The sequence below is a fragment of the Argiope bruennichi genome, chromosome 8 (genome assembly GCF_947563725.1).
Source record: "Argiope bruennichi chromosome 8, qqArgBrue1.1, whole genome shotgun sequence".
Taxonomy (NCBI): Eukaryota; Metazoa; Arthropoda; class Arachnida; order Araneae; family Araneidae; genus Argiope; species Argiope bruennichi.
In genome coordinates this window covers 91,094,094-91,110,187 of record NC_079158.1, presented here as the reverse complement: position 1 = coordinate 91,110,187, position 16,094 = coordinate 91,094,094, and the positions used below count along the sequence as shown (strand labels likewise).

The following is a 16,094-nucleotide window of genomic DNA, read 5'->3' as shown; positions in this document are numbered from 1 at the left end:
ACGTCTCCAGAGTCACACACACATAACTGGCCGAGTACAAATAGTAGCAGCTATACCATCCGCTCCCCAGCCCAGATATGTCGCCCTAAGACTTTCATGTGTTTGGTCCTCTGATAAAACATCTGAAAGGGAAGGGCATCAACTCGGACGGCGAACTCAAGGACGCTGAGAATGACTTGGTCTCGTCATGGCCACAGGTATTCTGGGAACAAGGAATCTTTCGGCTTGTTAATCAATGGGATCATTGTGCTCAGGCCTATGGTGCATACGTTGAATAAAGTCTTCATTTATAGCCATTGTCGTTTCGTACCTTTTCATTTGAACACTCCTTGTAATATATCAAGTCTTATCTCTCTCTCATTCACGATTATTTACATTTAATTTCTCTCGTATATTGTTGCCCATTTTGCATTCACGCTTCAAATAATTCAACAGATACTAAGAAATGGCTACTGCAGCAAAATAAAAAGTGAAATTACTCTGTATATGAATTTTCTGAAAGTTTTAGTCTGCAATAAAAAATCATTAAAGATCTTCCTGTAATCATGCCCCATATATATATATATATATATATATATATATATATATATATATATATATATATATATATATATATATATATATATATATATATATATATATATATTAATTTCAAACACTAGTTAGATAACAAAAGTTAAATGACAGATTAAATCTCAAAATAAATTTTCAAGAAAACTAAAAATAATTAAATTGTAAAGCATTAAAATAGTTGATTTAATTAATGAAATGTTCAAATTTTTCTTATTAATTTTCAAGCTATCGAATTGCAAAGTTTTTCGAATATGATAGGTTTTCTCGTAACTGCTTAAGTATAAGTATATTCGTTCATTAAGAAACTTAATAGCATGCGTCTAATTAAGTTACTTTGATATTTATCCTTGATGGTAATTTTATACGGATCCTAAATTATGAACATTTCTATAAAAAATATATTTTCCAATTTATAAATGAATATATTCACAAATAGAAAGCCGCCTGTTATGGTGTTGTCTAGACAAGTCTCTTTGCAAAACCCTGCTACTGCTTACCTATGACACAATAGTTGTCCATTATTTTATGGAACAAACGTATTCCCTATGCAATCCATATAAATACCTTTTTGACAGAATAGGATATTCAATTACGAGTTCCTTACTTAACTCCTTACTATAGTAGTCAGATAAGGTATAAGCTCTCAACAATAAATAGTTGTGTAAGTATTACACAATTTATGTCGCAAAAATTGCAAGCACGGTTTATATATTTCCGAGGTGCATTCAGATATTATATACATCTAAATTTATATTTTTGTCAAATTCTAGCACACGGAAAACATTTTTAGGAAATTTGATATTTATTCGTAGACATGAAAGTGTGAATTTACCGTTTCACATTTATTTCATATTATTTAAAAGACCAGATTGCCCATGTCGTACGATCCCTAAATCATATGGTTATGAAAGTGCAGTGGTATAGGGACGTAGGATAATGCGAACAAATAATGAAAATACGAAACAAATAAAAATAATCTGACAGTATAAGTCAGAAGCTACAGGGAATTTTTTATTAATGAATATGAAAAACAAGTTTGTACATTATGTAAAGGAGATATTACAGCTTTAATGGAATACAAATAAGCACGCTTAAAAACATAATTACAATACAAAATAAATTACAATAAACAATAAATTTACAATACAAAAATAAAGGTCTTTAGGTTAAGAAACCAAGCTCTTTAAAATCTCATTTTAACAGTAGCAGTGGCTGATTTCTTAAAAATTCTTGAAATTAGCCATAATATTTGAATATATGTTTATTGTTTATAAAACATTTCATAGGTCACAATATTTTTAAGGCTACGTACAACGAGTATTATTTATTATTCACTATGCAACAAACATTATTTGTTATGAATTATTTATACAATTGTGTTTCTATGCTATTGAGAACTTGAATTACATAAAATATGTGTTGAACATTTTATATCTGATTTTCTCGGTATTTCTTTATATATTGAATTATTTTGTATTGCTTCTCCGTCTCAAGAAACCTTCTCACTTTTTTGCAACCCGAAACTTATTGGGAAAATAATTCCTTTCAGTACTTCTGGCCACCCTTTTATGTCAATCCCATAATATAAAAATCATTTTATATAAAAATAAATTTTACTGACTTATAAAAAGACATTTTTCACTTAAAAATTCTACCATATAATTAGAACAAAAAATTAAAGTTAAAACATAATTCTTTTAAAAACTACAAACTGATAAATTCAATTTATGGCAGTGATTCAAATATGTATTACGAATAGGATTGTATTCAGTTTAAATAAACTTGATAATCATTTTGAATTTAATAACAAATATTACTGTTATTTGATGTCGAAATCGCATATTCCAAATGTATGAAAAAAACTGATATTTTACAAAAAATTTGAATTGCATTTTATTATTTGAATGTTATTCATTCTGGCTTTAATAAAAGTTAGCAAATGAATGGAAGTTATTCACCCTTCTCATATCTGCTGTATCGTAAAAAGTGCACAATTTTAAATGAGTTCAAAATATACATACCTTTAAATATCTTCAATTCAAAAGAAGGACGAAAAAAGGACGTAGTAAAACTAGATTTGCAAAGGAATTTTAGGAATAAATCCTTTCAAATATTTCTGCTCTCTTCTATATGTTAGATTCAATTTTGAATGTTTATATTTTTATTCCTTCATGTTTCCTACTTACTGTAATCATAAATCAGCTTAAAGAGCCTCGGGAGATTAAATTATTTGATATTTTAATAAAAAAGTAGCCGAAGATATTTTCGGTTGGGAAAACAAAATTGTTTGAATCATTCATTCAACTTTATATATTTTACCGGGTACATACATTTAAAATTTATATAAAGAAAAGTAAATTTAATGTTTTGAGTGCTTTATATTTATTTTTTTGCTTTTATTAAAACTGCTATTATTTGGTTTTATTAAAATTATTAGAATATTTATTTATTTATTTTTGAATTTTCAACAGATTTAAGTGATTTTTTGTTTGATTTATATTGTTGAATTTCCAAGGAATCTGAAATAAATGTAAACTGAATGACATAAAATTATGTTGTAGCATTGGATTATGTAATGGAATAACATAATTAGCATTAAAAATATTAAATGATTAATATTTAGATGCTTAGATAAAATTACTCATTGCAATTAGTAATTTTATTGAAGTGCTTAATTCGTTTCCTTGAAAAGACTTTCTGGTTTTAATATTTTAAATTTTCAAGTAATTTCTTTTGGATTTTCATTTTGATTATTTCCGTTATTAATATAATTCTCATTCTTAACTAGTCACAATATTAATAAATTATTTATAAAATCACTTTATGCCGATGTAAAATTTATATTTTTGGAACTGTGGTTTGGTTTCTCGAATTATATTCGATTCATAAAAAGACGCTTGGAGTATTAATATGCAAATTTCACGAAGAATGTTATGTATGTTAAAATTGTATTTCATCTTCTAAAACGATATCTAATTCTGCATCTAATATTTAAATATCTTTAAAGTCAAATTTGTAGTAATATTTCATAATCAAACAAAAATCGGAATTCTTAAATTCAAAGTACGAGAACTTCATTTATTTTGTCTCCTATGATTCTATATATTTCACAATTATACTATTATGGTGGGGAAATTAAGGTAAAGCGGCTTATGTGTGTTCAAATTAAGAAGAGCTAAGAGGTTTTACAACAACCTTTATTTAAAAATAACCCTAAAAATTTCACCATAACAAACAAGAATGATCTAAGACTTATGCAGCAAAACGCCGTGAAAATGCTGGCGCGAGCTTTTTTTAATAGAACAAAGACGGTGTTGCCACAAGTTTGACAAATGCTTAAAACACACACACACACACACACACACACACACACACACACACAAAACAAAACAACTACCATGCGGCATCACAATGCTGTGAACCATATAATAAATTGTAGGTATAAATTGATGTTCATTGTAATTTAAAATAGAATTTTATGACATTATGCAAATTACTGGAATGAAAAAAAATGTATATCTGAAAAATTAATGCAGATCTCAATAACATTTACATTAGATTCCTTAAACTAGAAAATTCGCTTTGCAATTTTTCTGCTTCCTAAATATCTAATGGTTGATTCAAAATATCATTCTGAAAATTATAAATATCCCATAATTTTAATAAATATTCTAAATTAGACTAAAATCAAATCATTTATTTCCATTATGTATACATCGAAAGCATTACTTGATTAGCACTGTAAATTGATTGCATAAATAAAGAAAGATAGAAATACTGTCCATATAGCATTTAGCTGTTTCACATACATAAAGCATATGACCTTAATCGATATTTTTAATATTAGTTAAATTCGCAAAAGTATTTAAAACAAATGTTTAGCATTTAAAGTTATGTTTCATGCATAATAATCTTTTTTCTTTTTTTAGGGAAAAATAACTTTATGCATCATTGTTGAATAAATAGCCTCTTTTGTAGCGTTACTGATTAACTTGCAATTTTGAGATAAATTTGGATTTGAGTATTATTGTAACGATTGCTGTAAATACAATTTCAGAATACAAAAAGAAATATTTGATTAGTTGCGAAAAATGCGGGGAAAAAGGAATGCAAGTCTTTTGTATTTATTTTCCATTTGTTTTTGAAAAATATTTCTTTCTAAGAATTATCAAGATGTTTATTTAAACTTTGAAACAAAATACGTGTCCTAACATCCATTATTTCAGGAAATACATATGGACATTATTTACCTCAGGAATAGTTATATTGGTGGTGATATAGAGCAAATACCATTTATCAAATATATTCCGTTGTGTGTTCCTTTCTTAAAAGTGCTTTATCTATTAAAGATATGATACAAAAATTTTTAAATGATGAATTATTCGTAGTGAATTGAATGAATTCCGGAAAAATGATCTTTTCCACCATAATGTTTTGAGAATGGTTTCCTTCACTCACTGCTAATTTACAATGGAATTTGAATTTAACTTACATCAGTTAATCACAAACCCTAAAATCAACAACTCTAGAATCCTTTGTATAGTTTATATAAGTATCTAGAAACATCTCAAATGAAATTCCGATATCTTCAAATACTTAAGCAAACTTAGATTACCCTTTTTAATGAAACTACAGTAATCTGATAATAACGTCTTAATTTCAATAGTGAAACGTTTCAAATTTGAGCCTCGAATATATCATTGGTCAATGTCGCATAGGCACCATGTATCCGTTGAATCTGCGTTTTACTGCCGCTTTTTTGCTAATATGGAAAGAATGTTAAGAGATTGGCATACGTTCACAGGTGTTATCCATTTTAACCCTTTCAAGGGCCGTGGGAAGTATGCTTCCCACCAAATTTATCAATCTTTGTATGAAATTTTGTAGATTGGCGTAAGTTCTGACAAATTTTTTGGAAAGACATAAATTTAGATGCTTCAGTTCTTTATCTCAATCAAAATGATGTGTTTTGATTTGTTACTTAATTATTAATTAACCAAATTAATTAATTAATGATCTAATAATAATTAAATTTTTCTAATAAGCTAAATGAATCTTTTGTTCTTATTCTAATTTCAAGCCTAAAAATATTTTAACATAATATGACTAGAAAAAAATGGCCCTTTAAAGGGTTAAGTGATAACTATTTAATCAATAGAGTCTGTCATTCCCAAATCACTAATGTTGTCTCTAGATGAAACATTAATTTAACTGAACAATTTAAATGAAAAAAACAAAAAAACAATCCATATAAATACATTTAATAAGATTCTTACGCTCGATGAAAATTTCATTGACATCAGAATTTACCCTAGAGATATCAATAAAACCATGATAAAATATTGTTTTCCCGTGATATTTGAATTTCCAAATATTTCTCTTATTATCTGCTCTATAATAAAAGGAGTTACCTTTGGGGCTCACAAAATAACGATTTGTCGTAAAAATTTATTTTAGTAGTCGCATTTATTTATAAAATGCTATAATGTTCTTTGAAATGCGATGATTCAAAATTAATTTTAAAATAATTTATTGTACTCATTTCCGTTGCGAATTCCATTTTTATTCAATAAATTCAAATAAAATTAAAATAATTCCCAGTTAACGTGAGTTGAAAAAGCATAAATTATCGAATAATTCATTATTATAAAACAAATCAAAATATATTATTAGAATATTTTAAATCAAATAATATTATTTGATATATTTGAATAATTCTGCGAATAAAAAATTCAATTTTGTTAGAGTAATCATATTTTTCAGATAGAATTTTACATTATCGGATTATCGAAAATTGATTTGATATGTTTAAATTGATGGTAAGCGAAGTATTATTGTGTCTACATTTTCTGCATCTGTTGCTAAAAATAGCATTGATTTATTGAATTTAGAACTGAAGAAAAAGAAACAAAAAAAATTACATTTAGCGAAAATGGTCATGAAACAATACATTTTGAAAAGCCAAATAATTACTCCGACGAATAAAAATTTTAATGGAATTTTGATTGTTGTCAGTTTTTTTAAATAACCACAAACTTAATTTTCAAAGCAATTTCAAATTACTTTGAAGTTTTCTCTTATATTCAACATTTTTAAGTATGAAAATACTCTTTGTACCTCTACACACATTAGTTATTAACATTTGCAACGTGATACATTTAGATGGAAATTATTATTGTCCTAGTTAATGATCTTGAATTAATATGTCATATTGTTATTTAGAGCTCTGTCTCTCAGTAATGCTTTAAAGAATAATAAGTTTTTATTTGCAAAGTATATCAAGGAAAAATTGCATTCGATCGTAAGATTATCGACGCTTTTCGTCGATTTCTGTAATTTTTTTTATGTCATTGAAATATATATATATATATATATATATATATATATATATATATATATATATATATATATATATATATATATATAATCAGTTGGTGTGGTTTGTTTTAATTGAAACACATAATATTATTATTATAATTTAAATATATAACATTATGTATAAACACATTTTTATAATTCCTTACTACAATATTGATTCCTCAGTGAAGCAATTTTCATAAGTGAGATATTTATTTAAATAAAAAACATAAATAAAAAAGAAAATATTCTTTTTGACGTCAGCATTAATTAGAATATCATTAAATAATAATTTTTAAGAAGTCAAACATTTTTGTAAATTATAATAAAATAGCCAATTACTTTCCATGCCCCTGTCTCTTCCCGTTGAAATAAAAATCAGAAAAATAGAACAGTTACATAATGTCATGATTTTTTATCGATTTCCAGTAAAGACTGCAGCTTACACGTAGCTGGTTCTCGCTGAATCAAGTATTATTACGCAAACGTAACTAGTGCTTGATAAATCTGCAGTTATGAGGCGTACTTTCATTGGTGTAGTTGTTTAATCTGCAATTATATCAATGCATGCACAATGCTCAATCTGCCACTGTAAATCAAACATCCTTTCTATGATATAGCAAAGAATTCTGAAGAATAATAGCACATTTTGGTACTGCACAATTAATTGGTTAAGATACAAAATTACATTATCAGTCAAAGAGGAAAATTTTCCTCAGTTTCTGTGGGTTTTTTTTATTTAAAATAAGTATTTATAAACACATTTTTATAATGTTTTTATAATGACATTTTTATAAGAATATTGATTCCATTGTGAAAATATTTTCAAAAGTGAGAGAGATATTTATTCAAATAAAAGTAGAAATTGAATGAAAATATTCCTTTTGGTATCAACGTTATTTAAAATAGCATTAAATAATAATTTTTAAGAAGTTAAAAAAGTTTTTAATTGTAAGAAAATGGCCAATGTTCCTGTTTTTTATCGTTGAGATACCAATAGAAAAATAGACACATTTACAATCGGACATGTCTCTTTTAAATCGATTTCCAGCAAAGATTATACATGTCACTCTCGAAATCATCCGTTTTGAATCAAAAGTTATTATACTAATGTGCTTCATAAATCTGTAAATATGATACACCCTTGCATTCTTTAGATGCCGCTTGCTTAATCTGCCTTTGTAAATTAAACATCCTAGTTATGATGCTGCATAAAATTCTGGAGAACAATGACGAATTTCGATACTATACAATATTTTCTGCAATAGTTATATCGAAATTAAAAATTCGATGGTATTGTTACAAATCCACCCATCAATAAATTCTATTACTGCCAAAAAAATTATATGAATTTAAAATTAACCATTACATTTTTAAAAATAAAATTTTATGAAATCTTTTAAAATTGAATTCAATATATCTTTGTTACCAAAGATTCTTTGGATATGTTTTGATACTTTGCAATCTTAAATTCACATAAAATGAATCGCATTCTATTTTACTAACTGTAGTTGACAGTTCCTAAACATCTGTGCTTTTCTTTAGATTCGTCCTCCAAATTTCGACAGTATTTTTGAATAACCGACAATCTGAAAATTCTCCTTCCTTCCGAAAATTCTACATATTCTTTTAAAACCCATCAATCCCTATCTTTACATATCTATCCGCTGAATAGCAAAACTTCAACCCCTCCAGCATTGGAAGTCAGCGCGACGACGAAATTTAATTTCGAAAAATCTTAAACGGATTGAATTATATTTCCCCCTCTTCCACTATCGTTATGCAAATATTACAAAAAGTCTCTTTTCTAAACCTGATCTCAAACTACGTGACTTCGGATTACTTTTGAAACTTTCCATTTTGCGAAAATTAAATTTCGTTCTTACTGCTCGGATCCTTCGATGGTGAAAAAAAAATATATTGTAATCTTCTTCGAAAAATGCAAATCAGCCCCCAATTTCAATCACGTCCAGAGAATGAGGCTGAAAATTTGAACACAAACACGATTCGAGCAAATTTATTTCCAATTTATTCCTTTGCATGCTAAGGAGGAAAACAACACAAAATGAAAATCTTTCAATAAATAAAAACTTTTATTATTATTATTATTTAGCCATCAGAATGCATTTCAATAAGTTTACTTGATAATTTATATCATTGTTTGTATTTGATGTGAAATTTTCTATCTTTTTTTTTCTGTAAATAAGAACCATTACTGATAAAAGATTAAAAGGTAAATACAATAATATATATTTATATTAAGAAAAGAATCTGATATATTATCTGTTTCCAGAAGATAATTAGTTTCTTTGTAATTCATATCAACATAAATTGTTTACGAACATTCAAATTTATTTTTTATCCATTACAAATTTCTTGCCTTCCAGTGAAGTTTAAATATTAATATAATATGGTATGAAATTTAAGAAGCATATGCAATATTTCCAGCAGTTATTCACTGATTCATTTGAAAAAATGTCTTCATTTTTGTCTTTAATTTTAAAAAAAAGGTAAACAAATATATTTGAGATAAAAATGAATTATCAGTAGCTGAACGACATGGAACTTAAAAGCAGAATGTATGCAAGATAGTTTTTGTTTTCTAACATAGATTACAGCTTCGAAATGATTCTGTGGACCTTATTATAGAGTCTGATTAATTGCTGATTATTATGAGTTTTATCGTAAAAAAATATTAAATTATTCTGATCATAATTGAAACATTTTGAATTTATAAAATTATAAAAATAAAATTATGCAAGAATAAGAATATGGAAACAAATTATCTCCAGTAGTACATAAAAGTAAAGAATTTCTAATGAGATTCCTTGATTAATGATGCAATGATAAGAATCTTGAACCACCTTGAGTGATAAATTAAAAACAGCTGTGATTCATTTTTTTCATATACAGAATAGTCAAAGATGACTGTCATTCGCAATGTTTCTTATGAAAAAATTCAAGCGAGTATTTTTAGAATTCGGATTATATGAATGCTAATCAAATTCTTTTTATAATTGTAATGAGGTTCTCTGTTGAGTTCTAATAAAACTAGTGGAATTAATTCATGACATATAAAACGTTATGAGCGTCATGAAATAGAAAAAAATGTCGAAATCAAGAAAGAGGTTGATCACAAGTTTCTTCAGTTTTCATTATTATTTTAGATTTATAGAGGCAATTCTTCAATGTAGAATTAATGATAGTTGTAAAATTTTCGTTTGCAGAATGTTTAAAAATTCACGTATTGATTTAATATATAATTATTGTGAAATGTCTTAATACATATTTATTGTAAAATACGTTTGTTTTTCTACTTGCAGCTATTATTTTATAAAAATATGGTTGTCGGCATTTCTTGAATTTCACAGGGCACTTAGCATTGCAACATACCTACATCTATACAGCACATCGAAATGGATTACAATCTCTTTTGGATAAATTTAAAAATCTACTTAATAATAAATATTTTAGACATTTGATTAACTTTCATTAAAACTCGTTTGCAAATTTTCTGAAGAAAGAACTGATTCCCACAGGATTTTAGATTGATTTTTTATTTCTTCGCTCAGATTTAGCTCCAAAAGGAAAAGAAATTTAGTCTCGCAAGGAAATGTCTTGAATGGAAATCTTTAAAACCATTTGGTTTCTTTTATCTTTTTTTTTTTTTTTCCAAAAAAGAGATTTAGAGTTTTCAAGATCACAGCCGTAAAAACCCTTTTTCTCCTTCCAGGGCAGTTTCAATTTAAACATTATCAATGATTTGAATTCATACGAATGTCATTTAAAACTATTTAGTTAATGCGAGAACATTCTCTTTCACAAAGCAATCAGTTGGTGAACAAAAAGGCTGTCATAATTGAAAATAACCCCTTTTCAATTGTGATATGATTTCATAGTTCGAAAATATTTTAGTTGAGTTCCATTGTCTATGGACATAAATCCCTTATAAAGATATATTTAATTTTAATGAATAGATTTCTAGAATTCTTTAGCTATATTCATGAGAAGCTCGTTTTGATTTTATTTCATTCTGGGATAAAACGTTTTGTCTAAAAAGTACTATTTCTTTTTTATGTTTATTATTAAAGCAATTCTTGAAAATTATACTATTCTAAATATTAACATTTTTATATAGTGTGAGCCATATAAATTTTACCCAGAAATTACATTGGTACGCAAATATTTTTTTGTAATTATCTGTGATTATTTTATGCATATTCTGTGAAAAAACTGCAAATATATGAATGAATAAATGAGATAAATAAATAACTTCTCACTCCTCATCGAAACAAAATAATAATTTGGTAAACCAGCTAGATCCTTTTGAATAACTGTACACACCCTCTGCTGAAGCAGTTTGGGAATGACCTCAGGTCATTCGCGTGAGACCATTCACTTCTCGTATGGCTATCGTAGTAAAGCTCCTATATAGAGTAAGGACAACTAATTCAAAGTTTTCTATTCAAATTAACTATTTTATTATTTTATAAACATATTTAAATGCTCTTGCTGCATTACAAGGAAATAAAATACATCAGGATTTTCGATTCGCCAAAAGTTGAAACACTATTCTACTCTATATCTCCAACATTTTATTTTCCATTATTACGTACGCATTTGAAACGCTTTCACATCTCGTTTTCTATAATACTATTTGATACGATATTTTGCAGAAACTTTCACAAGAAACTATGAAATCTGATATTGACACAACTATCATATAATTATCAACGGCCTTTTGCCATCAACTGCCATCATTATTTCATGGATCTTCTTTTAGCTAATGATTGATTTCGTACCAAATTTCTTATTGATGATTGGGTCGACAAAGTCATAAAGAAAGACCCATTAGTGATGAAAAAACACTAATATCTATGTTAATGATGTTCTAATTTGGGGCGGATGCTTTTAGATTGGTTGAGTGGTTGGTTTTTACTGCAGAAGTTAGAATTCTCCATGATGCCACCGAACAGATGGTTTCAATATTGATGGAAAATGTTTTGATAAGAGATGGAGAAGCTTAGTAGAGCATCTGTTTTCGTAGAATGAACAAAAAGACAAGCAACAGAGATTTTAGGTTGTAAATAAACATCAATATTTTAAGATACGTAAATACGATTCTATCAATAAAATGGAAACCGCTAACAGATCAAATTAAACGTAAAATAATTTTTTAATATGGGTCGTTGGAGCAGGTATCTAATTTTCGGTTATTTCAGCTGAAATTCAAGTGTTTACAGCTTTCAACCGACAAAGATAAATAAATTTTAAAAAAATACGAAATTTGTAGCGTAGAAAAAGGTTAGAAGCATGCATTTGGTGCCGTACCGTGAATTTGCGAATTTTGTGTCAATTGTGAAGATTATATTTGTTACATTACTGATGGAGTTTTAACATAAATAATTCACTGTATTAATTACTGGGATCATCTGATAGAAAGACATTAAGTTATGAAATGGAGTGAATGATAATTAATACAATAGCCTGAAAATAGCTACCAAAATGGATCGTATTGTATGATATCGTATGATAATTGTATATTAATTGCTATTTTATTTAATATGTTTTTATAAGAAATGAAATAAATTTCACGATATATTATTACTGAAATTTCAAAGTCAAGTACGATACCATAACCGCTTTTGTACAAATTATAAATGTATGACTTTTTTAATGGTATCTAATTCAATTCAGAATATATACTATATCAAATATTTATTTCATTTTTATTGGATGTTTTATTTTTATATTTTGTAATAATATAAGTCACGCTAAACATTATGTGTACATGCAATAATATTTCTTCGGGCAGTTATTATTATTTTTTTAAACTTTTATTACATTAGCTTTTAATTACTCTACCAATATTTTTTTTTAACTTTCTGTTATAATTCAATAAATATCTTTTAGTTACATTCGCATTTTTTTAAAGATTTATATGCATAAGTGAAGGACTGAAATGATTGAATGAAATGTTAAAAAATTATGAGCAAATGAAACAGACGTTTGATGACAGCAGAAACGTTCAACTATGAGAAATTAGTCAAGCACTTTTTTTTTATTCGAAACTTCCACAAAAATATTTCAAAAATATAATTTATATATTCGTTAAACTTTTTTTTTAAAAATTACTTTTACAACAATACGAATTTTATTTTTGTGAAATTTCACTTAAAATATGATAAAGCTTAAGAAATTTATAACCACTATTTTGCTGCGAAACGTTGAGATTTTTAAATACTGTACAATTAATTTTATAAAATCACTCTTTTACTTCAATACTTATGCCTTGAAAGGAATGTCGTATATTATTGTATTTTACACGAAAGTAGTTTTAGTATTAAAAATAATATACATAAAAGAATTGCCGAAAAAAGCCGGGTAATAGTTTTATGTAAAATAATTTAAGTCATACTGTAGTTATCGAAATCGAATATGGCAAAGTACGAGAATTAATCAATTTTTGTTTGTCTTATATTGATATAAGACAAGTCGAATAATTAAAACAACGAATAAGGAAAATCACAATTACTTATACTTCAATTGACTTGATATGATCATATTTAAAATTAATTGATATATTTAGATTTAACCTTTTTCTCAACATGAGGTGCCTTTCAAATGCATATTTCATGTAATTATATTCGTCTAGAATGAGTTTAATGGAACATAGATGTCTACAGTATGTGGATTCAAATGAATAATGAACGAATTAATTTAATAATGTTTTAAGTAAATAATTTATCAGAAAAAAAGGAATAATTTCAAGCATAGAGTTTATCATTGCTATTTGCTCAGTCGTTCGTTCTATTTACAAAAAGCAGTTTCAGCCATAAAGAGTTCAGCATTTAAAACTGATAGCCTATGTAATTCTTTGTATTATACACAATTTGATGGAATTTATAGCTACATACAAATATTTATAATTGATTCCTAGTGTGGTTGCTCAAAACTTTCTATGTATTGTACAGTAATTGTATTCACTGAAATTTCAATGTATATACAGTAATAAAGCAATTATCGTTCGCGAAAATTTCAAATTTGCAATATGTTGAGAGTTTTATTAGCGGTAGTATGAAAATGCTTTAATATTGGAAATTGCTCATCTGCATGCTTCTGATCACCTAATAATTAGAAACATATCTGTGTATGCATATAAAATTTCTTTTATTTAATTATGTTCAATATTTTTTCACATTATTTCAAATTTAGAAAAAAAAAATAGATTCGATATATTTTTATACACAACATTTATCAGAATCACTGAAGGGATTGTAAATACTTAAGGCATAGATTTTTTTTTCTTATTGTAACTTTAGTTGTCACGGAAAAGAATGGATTTTTTAGAATGTATATTCTTTCTTTACACACTTTGATTTTAGTTGTCTGGTTCAATATGCGAAAACTGATGGCATTTTGTAATTGATATTTTATAGATTTATTAATATTCTTTAGCATTCAAAATCTGTTAATGCTTTTTCTAAAATATTTCACTATTGTAATTGAATTATAATACTCATTTATTTGATTGTTATAATTTAATAATAAAATAATTGATTAACTTATTTAAATTTTAGTTGATTATGCTACCTAATAATAAGTTAGAAAAACTGATTTCATAATTACATTATATTTATAAAAATAATTTAAAACTGCAAAATAAAAAAAAGTGAAAAAAAAACTTTTAAATTCAAATGTTTATATTTGTATTTAAAAGTAAAGTAATACAAGTTTAAAAAATTATTTTCATGAAATTTATTAAATTTTTATGAACTTAAATTTTTTTAAATATATCAATTTTTTTTTTCTTTCACAGAAGGCTGGAATGGCCGTGTTCGAGAACTGTTAACCGATGGGGATCAACTTCAAATCAGTGTCGAAGATCTCCAACCCGTCACACAGTATAATTTCAGGTTGGTCGCCGAAAATGCTGTTGGGCGTAGTTTACCCAGCATTCCATTGAACGTCATCACGGAAAGTGAAGGTACGTCTAAACTTGCTTTCTGTTCTTGATTTTTAGTCCTGAAGCTTTTGTTGTTTCCTTTGTTTCAGCTTTCATTTGATGCTTTTACCTTTATATCCGTTGTTTTGATCTTTACCAGTTTGTATCTTAGCAGTGAACAGGAAAAGGAATGTTTCATTACTTTTTCCTTCCAGGTATGGTATGTATGGGAAAGGGGGGATGGGTGGGCATCGAGCTATCTTTTCCGAGGTTTAATGAAATTGTTTTCTTGGGAGATGCGTCGTGTCTGCAGAACTGTTGTTTCTTACGTTGTCTACTTCTTCTTTTTTTTTATTGTTCTCCAAAGAAGAAGTTTTGAAGAAGTGCATCTTTAAATTGAAATTATTCAGTGAAATCATAATTTTATGAATGAAAACCTTGTTTCAGAAGCAATATCTATGGAAGAAAAGAGTTCAGAATTTGAAATTCTAAATATAGCTGAAAGAAGTAATATGACTGTTATTTTATTTCTGACTTTATATCAATTCTACTAAAAATTTTACTTTAGAACTTTTGACCCGTTTATTTCATGAATTGTGAACTGAAAAATGATATTGAATAATTCGTTATAGGTATGCAAATGTGTCCTAAGAATATATGCAAATTAAAAGCAGTTTTAGGGTTAATGAATACAAATATATGCTTTGTAAATTATAGAAATATCCATTATTTAAATCAATTTAAGCAATATTTTTCATTTTCTACTTCAATTTCTAATCATTATTTCAGATTTTCCTGACAATAAGCAAATAAAAATATTTTTTGACAAGGAAATGATACTTAGATTTGCCAGACAAAAATTATGCCGAGTAGTATATATGCAGCGTATGGATTTATTTATTGCACTTAATTGGTATTAATATAATGTTGTTATTAATTTATTAAGTACTTTTGAAAACCATTCTGCTCTAAAACATTTATCTTGTCATATTTTAAATACTATTTTATATAAATCAAATAATTTAAAACATTTTATGAAAATAAATCATTTTTACTCATATATTTATATAAATATCGTATAAATTAAAGAAAAAATTCTATTTCGATGATCCTACTTTTGTAATTGCAATCGTAATCGCAAAGCACAATGAATTCAAAAACCAACGTAATACAAAGTGAGAGTTCTGTGCAATCACATAATTTTCTTGAACTAGATTAA

The 16,094-nt window shown here is 26.5% G+C and overlaps 1 protein-coding gene across 2 annotated transcripts in view; it reads left to right on the top strand.

Annotated features, from left to right (window-relative positions):
* LOC129981897 (cell adhesion molecule Dscam2-like) overlaps window positions 1-16,094 on the top strand; it is a 395,465-nt gene that overhangs the window by 311,525 nt on the left and 67,846 nt on the right. For both annotated transcript variants that reach the window (XM_056092942.1, XM_056092941.1), the window contains one exon: window positions 14,750-14,917. In XM_056092942.1, coding sequence (XP_055948917.1) covers window positions 14,750-14,917 — 168 coding nt within the window. The remainder of the gene's footprint in view (window positions 1-14,749; window positions 14,918-16,094) is intronic.